The sequence below is a fragment of the Bidens hawaiensis genome, unplaced genomic scaffold (assembly GCF_021521415.1).
Source record: "Bidens hawaiensis isolate Kalapana, Puna unplaced genomic scaffold, B.hawaiensis_p1.1 tig00006368_1, whole genome shotgun sequence".
Lineage (NCBI taxonomy): Eukaryota > Viridiplantae > Streptophyta > Magnoliopsida > Asterales > Asteraceae > Bidens > Bidens hawaiensis.
The window spans coordinates 268,227-287,705 of record NW_027491426.1 but is presented as its reverse complement, the minus strand read 5'-3'; the positions used below and the strand labels follow the sequence as shown (position 1 = coordinate 287,705).

At 35.5% G+C, this 19,479-nt stretch overlaps 3 protein-coding genes across 3 annotated transcripts; all 3 read right to left on the bottom strand.

The window, feature by feature from the left end:
* Positions 1-3,248: 3,248 nt before the first annotated feature.
* On the bottom strand, positions 3,249-5,078 carry LOC143632171 (acyl-CoA-binding domain-containing protein 1-like). Its single transcript, XM_077100747.1, has 6 exons — positions 4,684-5,078; positions 4,209-4,314; positions 3,782-3,873; positions 3,574-3,611; positions 3,429-3,508; positions 3,249-3,335 (listed from the first exon to the last, which is right to left on the bottom strand). The coding sequence occupies exons 1-6, from the start codon at positions 5,076-5,078 to the stop codon at positions 3,249-3,251; spliced, it is 798 nt and encodes a 265-aa protein (XP_076956862.1).
* A 3,974-nt stretch (positions 5,079-9,052) lies between these two features.
* Positions 9,053-11,879, bottom strand: LOC143632170 (glucan endo-1,3-beta-glucosidase-like). The gene is made up of 4 exons (XM_077100746.1): positions 11,815-11,879; positions 9,783-10,762; positions 9,367-9,685; positions 9,053-9,216 (listed from the first exon to the last, which is right to left on the bottom strand). Exons 1-4 carry the CDS (start codon positions 11,867-11,869, stop codon positions 9,194-9,196), a joined length of 1,377 nt encoding a protein of 458 aa, XP_076956861.1. The 5' UTR covers positions 11,870-11,879; the 3' UTR covers positions 9,053-9,193.
* A 1,507-nt stretch (positions 11,880-13,386) lies between these two features.
* LOC143632169 (thylakoid lumenal 17.4 kDa protein, chloroplastic-like) lies at positions 13,387-14,749 on the bottom strand. Its single transcript, XM_077100745.1, has 4 exons — positions 14,638-14,749; positions 14,193-14,314; positions 13,843-14,089; positions 13,387-13,752 (listed from the first exon to the last, which is right to left on the bottom strand). Exons 1-4 carry the CDS (start codon positions 14,747-14,749, stop codon positions 13,526-13,528), a joined length of 708 nt encoding a protein of 235 aa, XP_076956860.1. The 3' UTR covers positions 13,387-13,525.
* Between the last annotated feature and the right edge of the window lie 4,730 nt (positions 14,750-19,479).

Sequence of the window (19,479 nt, the reverse complement as noted above, 5' to 3'; positions counted from 1 at the left end):
ATAAATGTACAAAAAACTCTCATGAACAGCATATCATGGACACATTACCGAACATTCACAAACACAATTGAATGGACGGGGGTTCTATTCATGAACAAACATAAACGAACTTCCTTTCGAACGATTCACGAACTGTTCTTTTAACGTTTGGTTCGTTTACAGCCCTAGGTGGATCACATTGACCCTCTTGAAAGGGAGGGAAGTGTTATACAACCTCAGTTGGAAAACATTCAAAAAATCACTTTGCAAAAATTTTGCTCGATGCATGAAACTACTAACTTGATTCAAACAAAATTCTTAAATCACATGGGTACTAACATCAAAGAATGTAAAACGAAATTCCAAAAGTATTGTAGGTTAGTTGCACAATTGGTCAAACCAAAATCAATCAAGATGACTCGCTATATTTGCAGATTAAAGTGTTAATAGCTGAAAGTTCAAGGGCTAAAGTGTCAATACCTGAAAGTTTATGGGCTAACATGTCAATTGCTGAAGGTTCAAGGGCTGAAGTTTCATTCGTAGAAAGTTCATGGGCTAAAGAGTCATATCAGAAAGTTCAAGGGCTAAAGTGTTAATAGCTAAAAGTTTAAGGGCTAAATTGACATTAGATGAAAGTTCAGGGGCTAAATTGTCATTAGATGAAAGGTTAACGACTAAAGTGTCACTTGTAGAATGTCCATGGGCAAAAGGTGTTAATAGCTGAAAGTTTAAGGGCTAGTGTCAATAGCTTAACTATTAAGGGAGTATCATTCACAAAAAGTTCAAGGGCTAAAGAGTCAATAGCTAAAAGTTTAAGGGCTATCATTCACAAAAGGTTCAAGGGCTAAACAGTCATTATCTGAAAGTTCAAGGGCTAAAGAGTTATTATCTAAAAGTTTAAGGGCTAAAGTTTTAGCAACTAAAAGTTCGAGTGCTAAAGTGTCGGTAGCTGAAAGTTCAAGGGCTAAAGCGCAATAGATGATAGTTTAAAGGCTAACCTATTAATTGCTAAAAGTTCAAAGGCTGAAGTGTCCATTCGTAGAAAGTTCAAGGGCTAAAGTGTCTATAGCTTAAAGTTCTAGGGCTAAAGTGTTGATAGCTTAAAGTTTAAGGGCTAAGTTGTCAACAACTTAAAGTTCAAGGGTTGAAATGTCAACAACTGAAAGTTTAGGAGCTAAATTGTCATTAGCTAAAATGTTAAGGGCTAAAGTGTTGTGAAAAGAAATTTTAAGGAATAAAGTGCCTATAGCTAAAATTTCAAGAGTTAAAAAGTCATTATCTTCTTTCTAGGGCTAAAGTATTCTTTAAAAGTTCAAGAGCTACAGTGTTAATATGCGAGAGATCAAGCACTAAGTGTCAATAGTTGAGAGTTCAAGGGATAAGCTGTCATTATATGAAAGATTAAGGGCTAAATTGTTATTTGAAGAAACTTTAAGAGCTAAAGTGTTAATAGTTGAAAGTTTAAGGGTAAAGAGTCTGTATCCCAAAGTTCAAAGTTCAATAGCTAAAGTATCCAAAGCTTAAAGTTCAAGGACTAAGGTGTCAACTAAAGAAAGTTCAAGGGCTAACCTGTCAGTAGTTGAATATTTCTGGGCTAATTGTCATTAGCTAAAAGTTTAAGGGGTATGCATCATTTGTTGAAAGTTAAAAGGCTAAAGTGTAATAGTAGAAAATACAAGGTCTAAAGTGTCAATCTCTGAAAGTTCAAGGGATAAAGTTTCTATAGCTGAAAGTTCAGGGGCTAAACTGTCATTATTTGAAAGGTTGAGGGCTTATTTGTCATTTTTTGGAAGTTAAGGATAGTTGGAAGTTTAAGGGCAAACCTGTCAGTAGCTAAAAGTTCAAGGGCTAGATTGTCATTAGCTAAAAGTTTATGGGCTAATGTGTCAGTTACCTAAAGTTCAAAGGCTAAAGCGTGAATAGCTAAAAGTTTAAGGGGTTAAAGTTAACTGCTAAAAGTTAAAAGACTAAACTGTCAATGTCTAAATTTTAAGGGGTTAAAGTGTCAGTTGCTAAAGTTGATAGCTTAAAGTGTTAATCACAGAATGTTTAACTTAAGTCTAACGTCACATCAATAAAAAAAAGAAGCATTATTATAGCTTTTTTTAGAGCATTCTCATCCAACCCCTCATAAAATGTGAGGGGTGTTTTTATAATTTAGAGAGTGATTCAGGGTGTTGTGAGTGACGAGTTTTTATATTTTAGAAAAAGTAGTAATTTTTCTGTATATTTGAAAAGCTATTGTTCACCCCCTATAATTTTTTAATATATTTTGAAAGTGGTTGTGAGTAAAGGAAAGAGAAAAGGTAATGATAAAAGATATAAAAAGTATTATTTAATTGAATTAGAAAGAGAAAATGTAGTGAGTTTTAGTGTAATTTTTGGTTTAAGGATAAGGGGTGGGATGAGAATGCTCTTAAAGAAGAGAAAATTACAAATTGTGTTCTTACATGATAAAAAACGAGGTTGGATGATCGTTACATGGTTGGATGAAAATTACAAATTAAAGAAGAGAAATTACCTTTTTGCCCTTACATGGTTGGCACATGTCAAGACTTAACTGAGTTTTTGGATAATCGTTAGTGTAAATGACTAAAAACGAGGCAAAGATACATATAAAGGATAGCGAGTGAAGTCTTTTTCGAAAAAGACCTAATCCATAATTTTCGATATTCAAAAGGACAAAATTTGTAATTTTTTCTTTAAAGAATCTAAAACCCAACATTGTGAATCAACAATTAGTTTGCTCTTGATTATTTTTTTTATTCAATGAATTAAAGCTTAAAAAATTTAAAGATACTTAAAAAAATCAAGTTGGAAAAGAGGAGCTAGATTGAGTTAGGCTGATTTTCAAAAGGCCATGAACTGACTGGCAATATCAGGCTAACCACCATAACAAAATTGAACTGTTTAAAGAAGATAAAATTACGCCTTTTGTCATCGAGCTATATAGAAAATTGCATCGTTCGTCCTTGATGTAACATATGCGAATCATTCTTTATGGTATGGAACCATTCATTCCATGGAACTAGATATCCAAACCCACTGAAATGTGCAATTTCCTGTAAAGACCGAAGAGTCTAATTGTCTTTTGCAAATTGCAACTGACATACAAGCTAGCAAAAACTAATTGATTGTTATGATCAAAAGACTTGTGGGAAATATCAAGTCTGTACACATGAATCAGAGATCATCAGTATTTTTATGTGGAACTATCAATCTAGGGTTGGATTGAATGCCGGTTTGATTGAGACAGATCGGATGGAAAGCTACTTCCCCTCATCATCAACAGCATTTTTCTTCGCACTAGTCTCATCCGGCTCACCAACAGCAGCATTACCCAAGCCTTCGTTGTCCTTTTATACAATAAACATAAACACAAACATCAGTTTTAGCCAAAAACATAGCTTCCAAGTTTTTCTGCACGCAAATGCAATTTATCTTATTACCTTTAGAATCATATCAGCAGCATTCGTGCTCAATGGTACTTCTGCAACATCAACTTGGTCATGATCTGCGCGTGTTTGATCTGCAAATATTACATGAAAATTGTAACTAACAGTAAAGAGTTTAATATATTTGAGCAAGCTATACCTTCTCTTGAAAAGTCATGCATATCATCATCCAATTTACTGAAAAATAAAGATGATGCTTCAATAAGCACATTTGAAAATCCAAATAGATATGATATACTGACTTTATGAACAATTAAATGACATGGGTAGCTGAACATTTAATACAGGATGGGCCAAGAACCTTTAATCATAATAATATTATATACAAAATGGTTCAAGAATCTTACAACTCTTCCTCATGCACAAAAGAGCTCAAATCAGGTCCCATTGGTTTAGTATCCTTACTGGTTGTCTCATTATTTTCTCCACCTCTTCTCTTCTATGAGTTATTGCATCAACAAAAACAGAGAATAAAGGTCTCAAAAGTTCCATGATAAAAAAAAAATAATAATAATAAAAAATGAAAAGGTGGTGTTATTTCCAACGAGCAAAACAGGTCAACAGGCCATAGTACACTAAATTTGTGTTTCCTAATTTATTATATAAAACAACCTTTTGTTCAATTAAGTGTGTTATTATATAGACAATCATCAAGTCTTTGGACAAACAGAACTTTAACAAAAATATAATCCGTTTTGACTCGTTACCCAAAATCATCATCCATTTTGCCATTTTTAGATGTTGCTGTGATAGAGAAAGTGTGACAGTACTCACAAAAGTAGAACCATCAGCCCAACTAGGGTATAACTCTGTAATAATGTCAAGATACTTGTGCATTGCTTCTTCTTGAGACATTGCACCCAATTTATACCATGCATTCCTGGCCCAATAATAACACATAATTCAATCAATCTCACAACAATCAATATTAGATATCTATACATCATTTTCAAATATGCTTATGATTTCAAATTTCATAACAAACTAAACTTACTGGCAGTGTGCACAGTTCGGAGGTAATAGCCTCAACCAAATTAATCATTCGGTTTTCAGTTAACCTGTTCTGTTTACTCGGTTAGCTTTTCGGTAAATTTCGGGAAACGGATGCATAAATATATGAAATGGTGATATAAAACATGAAATACATAAAATGAAAAGTATAAAAACTATGAAAATATAAATTGTTCGGTTCGGTTAAACCGACATAAAAAAAATAGCCGACAACCGGTTAATTCAGTTATCAACTTACCACTTAGCTCGAGCAGTGATCTTAATGGCAGAAGGTACAGGAACACTACAAGCACCCTCCGTTGCAACTTTATACATTCTATACAGCTTCAACTTCACATCATACGCAACCTTCTGCGCCGCCACGAAGGCGTTGGCCGCACAAAACGCCGCATCTAATTCCGACGTCTCCACACCTTCCCAGTCATGATCATCATCATCATCACCAGCAGTGGCTGCAATTTCCTTCCTAGTAAACTCCGCGTCTGATCGCCTAACATTGGTTGAGATGAGAGTATTATTATTACTGTCGTCGCCGGAAGAGAATATTATGGAGAAGAGCTTGGCGAGAAGAAATGAAACAATGAGGGCTAAGAGTATTGATTGTAGGTACTGCAGGCTATCAGTAGTAGCCATCGCCATTGATTGCAGAATGGAGACCTAAGAATTAGGGTTTGAAAGTAGAATTGAGAAGAGAAGAAGAAGAAGAAGAAGAAGAAGATTGACGGAGGGATAATCGGAAAACAGGGAGAGAGAAGGCGTAACAGTGCTTGCGTTGTTTCGCCGCAAAACTACTAACTAACTTTTTAACTTGTGTAGAAAGATAGATAACGACTACAGTAACGATTTTTAATTAATAATTGTATTTGTATCTGTAAAAACAATACAAGGCATACTTTTTTTATACAGATTCGTCTCAACCGGGCTGTTTATGTTCGTCCGATGGACGGTTCACGAACACTCTACCGAACGAAAATTCATGTCCGTGTCCGTCCATTAAGAAATTGAGTTTGTTCACGTCCATCAGCCAATATTATAAACAGACGTTAATGGACACGAATGGACAAACGGATACTGATGGACAGCTAGGGCTGTAAGCGGGCCGAACCGAACCGAACAAGACCTTGTCCGTATTCGTCCGTTAAGCTTTTGTCGGACAAACGTACGGTTCACGAACACCCTACCAAACGAAAATTCGTGTTCATGTCCATTTATCCAGGAATTGAGTTTGCCCGTGTTCGTTAGTTAGTATTGTTAACATACATTAATGGTTTACACTAATGGACAAACAAACACCAATGGACACTAATGAACGTCAATGGACAAAAAAACATAAACATATCAAAATACTTAACATAAACACTAATGAACAAATAACAATACATCACATGATATTCAAAAATATTTAATAATTGGGGCATTTATATATTTTCCCTCCCTGACATCTTTAATTACATATTTCCACAAAGCTAAAAACATCAATTACATATTTCTCATTCTTAACACACACACACACACACATATATATATATATATTACATACTAGGCTATATGCCCGTGTATCAAACGGGCGGTAAAAGTTAATTCTAAAACATGTGTTAAAAACTAATATAAGTAAATTTAAAATTTAATTGAATAAAAGTTTTTTCTCCCATGTGTTGTGGCATGGATTGTGTTACTATTTTGGATATAACAAAAGAATAGTTAAATCATCATGTTCTATATTGAGTGTAGCAAATCATATTATTGGAAAAAGTTTGGCATAATAAGCTATTCATTTGTTTTGTTGCTCCTACTTTCATCAAACCGACAATTAATCGGTAACATACAAAATATAAAAGATTTTTTAACAACATTTAATAAGTACGACAATAGTCTTGATTTAAGCAATGTTTACATATGACCCGTTTGAGACACAAGATGAGCCAAAAAGAAAATAATAATAATAAATATTAATTTTTGCATTTACAAACTTGTAAAAATCTCTGTATATCAATACATAAAATCTTATATATCAATATGAAGTCAAGCCATAATCACAAAGGTAAAATGGTAAAAGTTAATTATACTAAATTTTATATAACAAAATGCTTCCATAATCCATAATTCCCACTTCCTACAATGCCTTGTTGTATACCTTTTAAACTGCAATATCCAAAGTGGTTGTCCATACACACTCCAAAGAGTTACCACAATATACTGCGCATTAAGAAAATATACATGAACAGATGAAACATTACAGCGTACCTCAAAACAACAATCTACAAATGGTTATACAAACCCAGTTAGCCTTTTAGTGGGTGAGTTTTGGTTAATATGTAAATGAGTCAAACAGGTAAAAAGTGACCTACATTGTATTTCTACTTTCTAATATATTATTAGTGTGTGGAACCTTCCAAATTGGTTCATTCAAGAAATTTGAATAGTACTGTAATAATATATCAATATGTAATAAATATGTAGTAATGTAATAAAATTTTAACAAACGAAACCATCATCAATTTAAAGAAGTGAAAAAAAAAAGTGTTTTAGATCAACTCAACCCCTATGCAAAAAATTACATGATTCAGCCTTACCATTTTTGACCCGTTATCCACCCACTGAATGGCATTCATTATACACTACTGCTAATCACAAATACGTTTCAAGAAAAGTTTTAAACTAATAATATTTGCAAAATCAATTGAAGCATTCGATTGTCAAGGGTGACGAAGATGGTGATATTGGCTGACACTGAAGAGTTGCGGCAGTGAGGATGGATAGGGCTTGAGACTTGTATTTCAAAATTTGAATTTTGAGAGAGAAGATATCAGATTGTGGAGTGGGATTCTTGAAACGCTAACAAGCCTTCAGAGGAAGATAGCAAGATCTCTTTGCAGAACACAGTAGCAAACACAATGTGATGGAGACACGTTAGTAAATTTAATGTGCTGCTCACACTTGTCCAAAGTGTTCTTCATTTATTATATAGGTAGAGGTAGACTAGTAGGTGAGCCATCGTGTTGCGGTGGGGACGCAACGGGGATTCGATCGGTATGAGTTCGGTTTGCGGCTGTGAATTCAATGGCATAGGTACAGAACGTGGTTGTACCGTAATTCGCTATAGGTTAATGCAAGAGATGTTAGTGGAGGTTGAGTAAAACCAAGGGTAATGAGATAAAGAGGGTGAGGAGTCTTTAGAGTCAACGAAAGACAATTTATGTTAAGTTTTCAATCATCTCACAATATATTATATAGTATTTATATTTATGTTAATTTTCTTATTAGTTTATTATTTTCAATTAAAGGTTTTGGGTTAGCAGCAATAGTGTGGTCTGTCTATAACAAAATTCTTACATATTTCAATTAAATAATAGTTTATGTTACAAATGTCCTTCTTGGTGTTCTTACGTAAGCATAGATGACATCCATAAACAAATACCAAATGTTAAGTCCTTTGACTAAACAAATAATACCTTATATACATATAGAGTATGGTTAACATAAAAACTCAATATTCCCTGCGAATGGTGCGAAAAATAAATAAATAATTGTTATGGCATTTTGGTAAATAAGTGTAAAATTAAAATCATAGTGTAATTAGTAAAAATTAAGTGTTCATGGTAACTTTATTACTGTATACATTTTTCAAGCAAGCAGGGTATTTTAATTACGTTTTACAGCATACATGTAGAGTGACTTTATAACCACATATGTTGCAAAGACCCAGGTATCACGGGCTCTAGCAGCATGTGCAAAGTATATTCCCATATCGGTCATGGTATGTAAATTTATCCCTCAAATGAAATGCTGAAAAAAGGTATTCCAAATCTTCACACTAAAAATATGGGAGAGAATGCAATAGGAAGAGGGATAAATGTAACAGCAACAAGTTTACCTTACATACAAGTCAAGGTATTTATCAGCAATCAAAATGATTTATTTGCAATAAAATAATATGTAAACTGAAATTCCGATTTACAATCAAAATGGTTTATTTGCATACAGAGAATGATTTGAAAACATACAATGAGAATTTCATGAAACAGCCATATGTTTCTTGTCATATTCTAAGATATATCCTTTGTGAACCCAATATTGCACTATGAATAATGAATCACTTAATCACCCCACTTTGTACAAACAAGAAACGCAAAGCAATCTGCAATTATGTAAACCATGAATAGGATTCTCTCTAGGCTGATAGGCCTCCACAGTGCACACCATGGCGGATCGAGCTTAACTTGATCCGCTTAACTGCATGTATGTAGCACGTATGAACCGTAATCATTCGGTTATCTTCAATGAGAAACAATCATTCGGCTATGATTGGCTCAATTATCATCTCGTACTGTCTCATAGATCACGAAGTATCCAATTGCGACTAAATTCATGGCTCTATAGTGTTTTTGCATTAATAATTTCGGTAGATAATGATTAAGTTACACGAGTTTTATGTGACATAATTAGATTCATATCTTTTTACACGATTATACTCATAAATTTTCACTCCCGTCAACAAGACTTATTATCGTGCTTAAACATTTTCCAAAGTAACCATCAAAATATGAACTCATATAATATATAATGGATAATATGGCAAATATATAATTTATATACAAAATCCTTAACTTATATAGAAATATCTTAATTATTAAAATAACAAGGCATATACCATAATGTACATAACAAACCTTTAGTGGTGTGATGTTAAAGTTTGACATGTCTATAGTATAACACTGGAAATGTAAACCTTCCTCCTTCAAATTGCACTAGTATTTGCATCTTCCATAACCTAACCAAAACAAATTTAAAACATAATTAACCAAACATACCAACCATCTAGTATAAATAACTTCCATGCATCTTTTTAATCAAGAAAAGATTGCTTTGTGAAGTATATAAAACTATACTTGTAAACATAAATCTGTAGTAAGATTCATACTTGGATTGCTTGAAGTTATGAATCCGGTTCCACCAAAGTCACAGTCATAGTTGTGTCGTCCGGTGGCTTGGTAATACACATCCATGGCATAGGCCGCATGGGCATGGACCGAGTTGGGATGAAAACATCTCCCACCCTCGCGTATTGGCTGGCAGTCAAACCCTAGCCCACATACATAGTCAATATTCGTTTGTAAAATCTTTTCATTAGCTCCGGTTTTTGGAACACACCATGTTTTCCCTCCACTGGGTTGGGGCACCGGTGATCTCACCGGCACCCCTCTATCAGGGTTCCAATTTGACGGTGAAGTTGACCCGGCCTATCATAGCAAAGCACATATAAAGCCTTTAACCAAAAACCCATGACTTTGATTAATGTGTTATTTCAAAAGTTAAAAGTGTATTCGAAAACGTTACATTGTGTCTAAAGATGTCGACGTCATAGGCAGGCGTCATATCCGGTTTAAAAAGCCCAAAGTTTCTCTCAGAAGTCGGGCCAGGCTTTAGATTTTCATTAAAGAGAGCAAAAATATAAGTCTCAAAAGTTCTATTAGGCATGAGAGGCGTCCCGAGCCCGGACATGACATGCTTAATCAGCTTCCCATTAAACTCCCGAGCCGTCTCGACATCAACATGTGCCTGACCCGGATCACCCTTCGACGGCCACCCGGTTTCGGCAATAACAATCTCCACATCCCCAAAACCCAACTCCTTCATAGCCGAATACGTAGCATCCAATTGCGCATCCAGCATGTTCGTATACTTTCTATCAGACGTTTCGTCGAACACCTCATGTGCAGGTCTAAACAACGCATAACCGAATGTACTTTCCGAATACCCGAAAAACGGGTAGGCGTTGATCATAAAGGGCGATCCAGTAACCCGTAAAAAGCCGAGCAATTGCTCAATGAGACCCAAATTGTCCGTCTTAAACCTCCCAGAAGACGGCGGGGATGAAGACGATAAAACACCCAACGAATGCGGTGTGGAGACCTTGATCCGACGTTCGAGATCTTCTCCGGCGAGTGCCACGTGGAGGGTGTGCATAGCCAGAACAAGGCGGGAGGAGGTGGCGTGGTCGGTGGTGGAGAGGACTTCGTTTCCGACGAGAACGCGGACGATGTTGGTGGCGGGAACGTGTGGGGAGATGTTGGATTTGACCCATTGCTGGGTGAAGCTGAGGCTGGTGAGGTTCGGGATGAGGTTGTTGGGGATGGTGAGGGTGAGCTGGATGCCGGTGTGGGCGAAGGCCTGGAGGGTTTGGGGGTTGGTGTCGTAGAGCTTGATGCGGTTGATGATGGTGTTGTGGAGGAGGAAGTGGGCCACTTGGGATGCTGGTGGGAGGTTGTTGCCCACGGTGCCGTAGTTTACGCCGATGCTTCCCTCCACGACTACGCCTGCCACGAAAACATAACAGTTTGCATCGTGTTAGATGGGTCGCCCCATTGTTGAACAAACAAGTCCTTCCTTGAGTTATTAACGTGACGTTTACCTACTAGATCTATAAACATGTCGTCCCGTCTTAAAATATACGGTGTGTTTGGAGGGGACGTATCTGAAACTCATTATTTGTAAGGGCATAAACGGAATCTCTCCTTATAAAATGGACATTTTGGAAATTTTCTCATTTTAAAATCCAGGCGGTCCAACTTAGGAATGAGCGGGTACCGGTAACAATATTGAAAACTCAAAACTTGATACCGAGTCGGTACCAAATTTGGTGCCGGTGCCTGTTCGCTCATCCCTAGTTCAACTGGCTTTTTGGAAAAAATCTTGGCAGCTTGACTAGATGGCATGACCTGATTGATTGAAAATCTAGTCGGATAATGGTTATTATCTAAGTAGGTCGTTTGGATTTGGGATAGACATTTTACAAAGACGAGATTGCAATGGAAAAAAATGATAAATAAGTACATAGAAGAACGTTAAAAAGTATATTTAGAGACATAATTCATAAACCTAAAAGTTAATGTAAGAAAGATTAATATGAGGCAAGAAAAGACTAATGGATCATGTATCAAAAGTAAGCACTCCAGTTACGATCTGTTGCTTTTGCGCACAACGATCCTTTTAACTTGCATTATATCAAATATTACGAAGTGTAGTATACACAATTATTTATCACTAAATTCATTGATATATGATGCAAGTATCAACCAAGCTTTTCAATAGTAATAATTACAATTAGGGTTAAGTTGTAAATGACACAATCAAAGAGATATTATTAGTACGTAACTAGAAAATGATAACAGGCTCATATCATCCTTTTCAAAGTGAATACCAAATTTTAACAATGTGTTACTTTTATAAAGTTTATGAATTCAACAAAAAAGATTTTTTTTTTTTTTACATATTTATAAAAAAAGGGAAATCTTGAAAAAAGAAATACATACATATTTAAACAAAATTTGATAAAATGTTAGTATGAATAAAATGACTACATGCATACCTTGGATGAGGACAAATGATATCAGAACAAGGGTATAAGTAAAGGTTTTCTCCATTTGTGGCAATTCAAAATAAAAAGATGAATGTAGGGTATGCATGGATGGATTGATTTATTTATATACTTAAGGTAAGGAGATGCTTTCCTTTTGAATATCTCCCACTGAAAAGCTATTAGACTGAGTGAGTTTTAGGCAAACATCTTTTCATTTGATTAATTAAACTTTCTCATCAACCATGGTATTAGATGCTTTGCCCTTGTCTTTAAATCTAACTCAGATTTCTTCCTCATCGGGATTCGGTTTTTCTAGTCATCTCTCTAAAATCGAAAAACTATATGACCTCTCAAAATCGTGTAAGATATATGAGCATAAATACGACACCCGTGTTTATGGATTGATACAAACAAGACACGTTTAAAATTTGCTGTTTTACATGTTAGTACTCTAAAATCACAAATTTACAACAAAACATACAGGTATATGTATAAAATAACAATTCTTAGAATATAAAACTTCATGCCTTTATTTTTTGAATGGCCAACAAAATCATTTTATTAAAGCATACCACCCAAGGTTATAAGCAGACCAACATAGCAAGACGCTATATGTGGGTCAAAACACACACACACACACGAGAGTCAAATACAACCACCCTCCACTACACTAAAAATCTAACCCAATCCTTCAATGAGATCGAAGAACTACCCGGCCTATTTTTAACCCAAAAGAAACTAAGAACTTTAACGTCCTCCACAACGCTTTCCACCGTAACCATCAAACCGTTATACACCATATCATTCCTTGCTTTCCACAAGCGCCATAATGTAATGAGACAAACCGCGTAAAAAGCCACCGCCTTTTTCTTTGAAATTTTAGTATATTTATGGAGCTCGATAATATCCCAGACACCAAAAGCAAACAGATTTGGTACTTTACACCAGCTGGAAATAACTTGCCAAACCGAATGGGCCAAACCACACGAGACAAAGATGTGTTCGGTCGTTTCTTCCAACACTCCACAAGTCTGGCAGTCTAACGATTCAAACGAGATGTTCCGTTTGGCCAATAAAGTCAAGACCGGAACCCTATCCAATTCTGCCCGTCCCTCCGCCAGAACTACATTTGACAAAGCATTAATAGTTCTCTAAGCTCAACCACCTCACTTTATGCCCGTTTATCAACTTAAAAATGTCAAATCATTTTAAATTATGACATAAAGCACAACTTCTGTCGTCTAAAAGTTATGCATTTAAACGGTCTAACCCGTGAATCCGTCAAGTGATCCAAACCTGACCTTTTAGCTATGTGTTTGAGGTGTTCGGCTGAAATTGACTCAAACCCGTGAATTTCATGTTAGACTAGCGCCTTGTCTAAATCTCACACCTCAAGTTCCACCAAACTGTATATTTTGATTGCGTGACCAAACCGACATCTAGGAGTATTTATGCGTTCAGCAATATAAATTGAACAATGCCACAAAATAACGTACTGGATTAAAACTAACATTGTTAATTATAACTTTGAACTGGATACATTCAAGCATTTGTGTTGGAACATAATGAAAAGAATTAGTATACTTCTTCCATTAAAAAACACTGCTCTCCATATTTTAACCAAAGAGTTCAACACGTATGTATATCTCCCAACAATATACAACAAAAGCTCACCCCATACATTTTAAAAAATACACAATTATACACCAGGGTTTATCTTCTAATTTCGACACCCGAGTTCAGCTCTTGCATCATCATTAATAGTTTTATTTACACACAGCTTTTGAAGGTCAATATACCCAATAATTGTGTCCTCAAACACCACGTCTTGCAGTTGAGCATCTTCAAACGTTGAACCCGATAATACAGTGTTCTTAAATGAAGCTCCTTGAAGGTTAGCCTTCCCAAAGTTGACTCGGTCAAGAACCGCGTTTGTAAAATCTGTACCTGCATAACCAACACATGCATATTAATTATAATTAATTAATAAACCTTTTATTACTATGTGGAAGAAAAAAAGCAAAAGATGTTAGTTACCTTTAAAGCTAGCTCCAACAGCATATGCTTTAGACATAACAACCTCAGACATGTCAGCACCGTCAAATTTAGCATCAGACATAAGTGCAGCAGCTAAAGACTTCCCCTTAAGGTTTGTTTTATCATTAGTGTAATCGCAAAAACGAAGATCAATCGCTTTATCATATACACCGTTAGCTTGACCGATGGTGTTTCCAACAAACGCACGTGCACATCGGTCAGGGTCTGTAGACAAAGGAGGTAGCCTCTGCAAATTGAGCACGGTGTTTTAAGTGGAACTAGTTATCTTCCTAATGGACACTATGATATTAGTTTTTAACACGACAAATGTAGATAAGTTTGAAGTGAACCTGATTAGCAGCAATTACTGGTGAAGTGGTAGTCAGAGCCAAGACAGCAAGAACGCCACACGCTGCATTCCTCATTTCCTTAAACCGACATGAGTTGTCTTCAGAACCATTTGTATTATTGGCTTCCATCAGAATGGAATACACAAATTTTAGATGAGCTTGTCAACATTAGTCAAACACAAGAAGTAAATGTCACAAATTTCATCGGGATTATAAGTCAATCAAACAACATATAATATTTATTTGCATTTGCACACCAGAAGTCAATCTAAAAGCCTAAAATCTGATTATAATTGTCAAACCCTAGGTGCAAAATGTACATGAATAATGTTGCAAATTAACAACGAGAATGAATATGTAAAACAGATTCCTAACTAACAGTTAATTCACCTAACGAGAAGCGAGCAATAACACTAACAGCTACTGTTATTATAATGAAACAAACCGGAGCAGTTGAGGCGGAGCGACGGCTGAATGCGGAAAGGAGCGGCGACGGGGCGGCGGTTGAGGGCGGAGGAAGAGAATTTAGGCGGAAGAGGAAGGAAGAGTGACGCCATTTCTCAAGGAAGGAAAAGGAAGGTTGCTCAAATAACTCATATCCATCCGTCTAGATTATGCTCATATCATCTTTCTTTTCCTTTTTTCTTTGTTTTTTTTTACATGGCATTTCAATAACTAGTCAGCCTGTTTTCTTAAAATATATATGGTATGGTTATGAGTGGTTGTGAGTTGAGGAGAGACAAAGGGAAAGTTAAATTTTGGGTTTCACTGTTCATACCGTATATTTTTTTAATATTTTCTAAAAGTGGTTGTAAGTGAAGGAAAGAGAAAAGATAATGACAAAAGTATAAAAAGTAGTATTCAATTAAACAGAAGAGAGAAAAAAAAGTGATGTTTAGTGTAATTATATGATATATATGGCAACGGTAACAAAACCTACAATGTACCGACGCCGGCAACGGTAACTCGCAACTCTCCGTACGTCCAACAACGGTGACCCGCAACTCTTCGACGCCGGCAACCAGGTAAGTTCTCCGACGCCGGCAACCAGGTAAGTGTCCAACCAGGTAAGCTCTCTCCGACTCTTTCGTCCTCATCACAGTCCTCCTCAAACCCCCGTCACGCCAACGGTAGGGACCGGATTCATCGAGCCAATCGTCTTCTGGTCAAGTTGCTAGCTTCAACCTACCGGGAGCTCGATTTCCGGCCATTGAGGAGTTTCCGGCCTTCTCTCCGTTTTCGGCCACCAACACGCCACCGTTTCCAGCCACTGCTAGCTCCGACACACCACACATTTTTTTCTTTTTAAAAACCAATTAACTGGGTAACTAAATACTTTCTAAATTTAAAGCTTAAAATAGTATTTTGGTTTGATAAAGTTTTAATAAAATATACCCACTTTGATTAACATAAACTCCTAATATTATTTATTAACACATATTACCACTTAGAGGGTCGTTTGTGTTTTTGGGTGTGACGTTTGACGTGTAACCTACATCTTTTGTGGCTATTGCTTAGAATTGTGTGATTAGCGACAATCATAGACTGTAGAAGCCATAATTTTTACTTGAGACCATGTCCGGAAAGGAGGGGTGTAGGTAAGGAAAAGGTAGGGGACATACATTGCGTTTGGTTTCCTGGAATGTAGGAACTCTAAGTGGTAAGTTGTTAGAGTTGGTAGCTGTGTTTAAAAGGCGTAGGGTCCAGATAGCATGCCTTCAGGAGACTAAATGGAAAGGGCATAAAGGGGCCGAGTGTAACGGATACAAATTGTTGTACTCGGGGTCTGATGGAGCTAAGAATGGTGTAAGGTTCCTAGTGGCTAAGTAACTACACAATAGTGTGCTGGAGGTGATAAGGCATAATGATAGGAGTATGGTGTTAAGACTAGTTCTAGGTGAGGAAGTAGTGACAGTAGTTTGCGCTTACGCACCACATGTTGGACTAGGAGATCGGGAAAAAAGAGATTTTTGGGATGGCTTAGACGCGGTGGTAAGGGCCATACCTAGGGATGGAAGGATGTGCATAGGAGGTGATTTTAATGGTCATATCGGTAAGGATAACGATGGTTTCCAAGCCGTCCACGGGGGTTTTGGGTTTGGTGATAGGAATGAATCTGGCACAGATCTCCTGGACTTTGCAGTAGCCCATGACCTAGGTATTTTAAACTCGTTCTTTAAGAAAAGAGAATCACATTTGATTACCTTTAGTAGCGGGGGATGAAACACACAGATCGACAACATATTGATGAGGCAAGGAGACTGACGTTGGTGGAGGGATTGTAAGGTGATACCGGGGGAGACGGTTGTGGCTCAACACCGATTGCTGGTAGCAGATATAAACTTTAGATATAAGTTGATTGAGCGAGAGAGAAAAGGTACACCTAGGATTCGATGGGTGTAACGCCCCGGCTAAAGCGGAAACGCCTGAGTGTGACGTATAGATTGCTCAAACACACGTGACACTATTAGGTGACTATAGTAACATTATTTCATTTAAACCATCATGTAACACAAGTTTATTAAATAATACAAGTTGAAACAATAAATAAATGATAAGTTGTTCTTTGAATATCCTATAGGCATGCTATGTGTCTTCTAACTTTCATCCTCATATCTTTACACCTGTAACATATGTATAAAATAAAGTCAGCTATGAGCATAGCTGGTGAGTTTCCACAGTTTTATATACATACATAAAAATCATACAATTCATGGATAAGTTATAAACGAGCAAGTAAAGTCCCTTCCAGTTGGTATCAACCAACGTACTCGGGTAATCGCGCAAGTAAGGTCCTTTTCAGTTGGTAGCAACCAACGTACTCGGATAATGAGGCCTTTTTCCACTCGATACAAATGGACCTGAGTGCAAAGGGGGGCGTATGATCATACTTATTGAGGCTACGACGTGCAAGTAAATTCGAGCAAGTAATCAAGTAACACACAAGTCCGTATAGTGAATTGTAGTTTGTAATCGAAATCGTAATACTTGAATTTGTAATAGATACATATGCTACCCTAAAATATGAAAACGTTTAAAAAGGGGTTGTGAGAAACTTAGCTTATGAGTTGATATGATATTGATAACCAAACGCGTAGTAAAGATTGTAGACGGCGAACAAACCGAAAGCGTCACAAAAGCCAACTTGAAAGATCCACACTAGCTAGGATAAACAAATACGAGACTCAATCGATAATCTAACAGGGTTATATATTGATAAGTTATGTTGAGGTTTTGAGATTATAATACAAGTTTTACCAATCTTGATTATTATATTATTATTTTAGTTAACGGAATTGCGATTATAATATTATATTATTATTTTATAGACGACGATGGGAAGTAATAAGTTCGGGATTCTTGAATTAATAATTATAGGTTAGAAATTTATTTAACGTTTTAACGAAATGAGTTTTAATATTTTAACGTTACGATATAGATTATTAACGATTTTTAATTAACGTTTTATGAGAGTGGAAGTTCGGTTTTAAGCGAAAATAGATGAGATATAATTTATATTTTATTTATATAATTTTTATTTAATTTAAAATGATTTTTATGATTTTATTATGATTTTTAATTGATTAAAAATATTTAGTAAAGAGTAATTAATTAATTAAACTTTTATTAAAGAAATGAGGTTCTGACCCGGGTTTCAAACCCGGGTCCAGGCGCTTTAAGTTCTGTGTTTAAACCAATTGATCCAGGGTAGATATTCGTTAAAGCTATGGTTTTAATTTATTATATATTAACATTAGTAAATTAGAATTTAGCAATAATTAAAAAAAACTGGCCCGGGTTTCGAACCCGGGTCTCGCGTGTGTCATAATCAGAATGCAACCAATTGAACTAAGGTGCTAATCAGTTAACATATGAAACCAGTTTCTTATAACAACAACTGGTTATCGTCTTCCTCATTGAAACCCTAGGGTTTCAATTGAGGAAATCCGTTCATTGTACGATTTAATAGATTAAGGGGTTTTGTTTAGCGTTTGAAAATTGTTAATATACATGTATAAATTACCTGTAATTATGTTTACTTTACCGGAAATGGACTCGCTGGAAAAACCAAAAGCTTCAAGCTCAATATGGCCGATTAAGAAAAAGTGAGAGTGCTTGAGGGGCGTGAGTGTAACATTCGTTACTTTTCAAACCAGAAAACCCGGCCCATTTTAAATTTTCAGTTTTGAATCTTTGATATATATATATATATATAGGGGATAGATCTTGCGAAAAGTGATTTTATAGCGAGAAAGTGCGAGAAGTTAATCATAACCATTAATGATGATTGATCTATGGTCTACAATCAAAATGGTAATAGTGTAATTATGAGTTTCAACAAATTAATGGAAATTAATGGAGTTTCTAACAAAAAGGGTATGTTGGTATTTTGCTTTATAGAAGCCACATTTGTAACTTAAATTTCATTATTACATTCCTAAATTTTAACTACATCATTTCTCAAATAAAATATTCTAATAATTTAAGCTCGCAAGAAGGTATCACAACCTGCAAAAAAAAATCATATAATCTATATTACCAAATAAATTCATGGGTTTTACCATACGTTTTCTAGTTTATACAAACTAACACGTTTTTCAATGTTCATAAAAAACCGTTGACCAATAATATGTTAAAGTTACATTATTTAGGAATTAATTTGTTCACAATTAATTAATTTACTAATTAAATTCATAATTTAAAAATGCTTATGTTAAAAGTTACGTTATTTATTTTGTTAGTGTATGTGGTATTTCAAATTGTGTATGTGTATTTTTTTTCGTGTGTAGGTTCATTTATATACTATGTAGGTTCATACATGTATTGTATTTGTGGTATTTTGAATTGTGTAAGTGTATTTTTTATCGTGTAGGTTCATTTATGTAGTATGTAAGTTCATATATGTACCGTATAGGTGGTATTTCGAATAGTGTAGTTCTAATTTTTATCATGTGTACTTTGTAGGTTCATATATGTAATTTCTATGTGGTATTTTTGAATTATGTAGTTATAACTACACAACATTCGAAAGTGCTCATACACTAAAACTTTTTTTACATACGCTGCATTAGATATGTCTATACTACGCTAGTTATGACTACACAAGCATTTGAAAGTGTACATACACGACATTAGTTTTGTCTACACTAAATTAGATATGTCTACCCAACATTAGTTTTACCTACACTATGTTAATTTTACCTACACAAAATTAGTTTTGTTTACACTACATTAGATATGCCTACACTACATTAAATATGTCAACGCTACATTAATTACGACTACA

Excerpts from the sequence above, each read along its gene's own strand:
- LOC143632170 (XM_077100746.1), bottom strand. The coding sequence starts at position 11,869 with ATGGAGAAAACCTTTACTTATACCCTTGTTCTGATATCATTTGTCCTC. Across the intron at positions 10,763-11,814 it reads ATCATTTGTCCTCATCCAAG|GCGTAGTCGTGGAGGGAAGC; the intron begins GTATGCATGTAG and ends TTTTCGTGGCAG. Across the intron at positions 9,686-9,782 it reads TCGACATCTTTAGACACAAT|GCCGGGTCAACTTCACCGTC; the intron begins GTAACGTTTTCG and ends TTGCTATGATAG.
- LOC143632171 (XM_077100747.1), bottom strand. The coding sequence starts at position 5,078 with ATGGCTACTACTGATAGCCTGCAGTACCTACAATCAATACTCTTAGCC. Across the intron at positions 3,509-3,573 it reads GCATGACTTTTCAAGAGAAG|ATCAAACACGCGCAGATCAT; the intron begins GTATAGCTTGCT and ends TAATATTTGCAG. Across the intron at positions 3,336-3,428 it reads CTGCTGATATGATTCTAAAG|GACAACGAAGGCTTGGGTAA; the intron begins GTAATAAGATAA and ends ATTGTATAAAAG.
- LOC143632169 (XM_077100745.1), bottom strand. The coding sequence starts at position 14,749 with ATGGCGTCACTCTTCCTTCCTCTTCCGCCTAAATTCTCTTCCTCCGCC. Across the intron at positions 14,315-14,637 it reads GCTCCGCCTCAACTGCTCCG|CCAATAATACAAATGGTTCT; the intron begins GTTTGTTTCATT and ends TTCTGATGGAAG. Across the intron at positions 14,090-14,192 it reads CAGTAATTGCTGCTAATCAG|AGGCTACCTCCTTTGTCTAC; the intron begins GTTCACTTCAAA and ends CTCAATTTGCAG.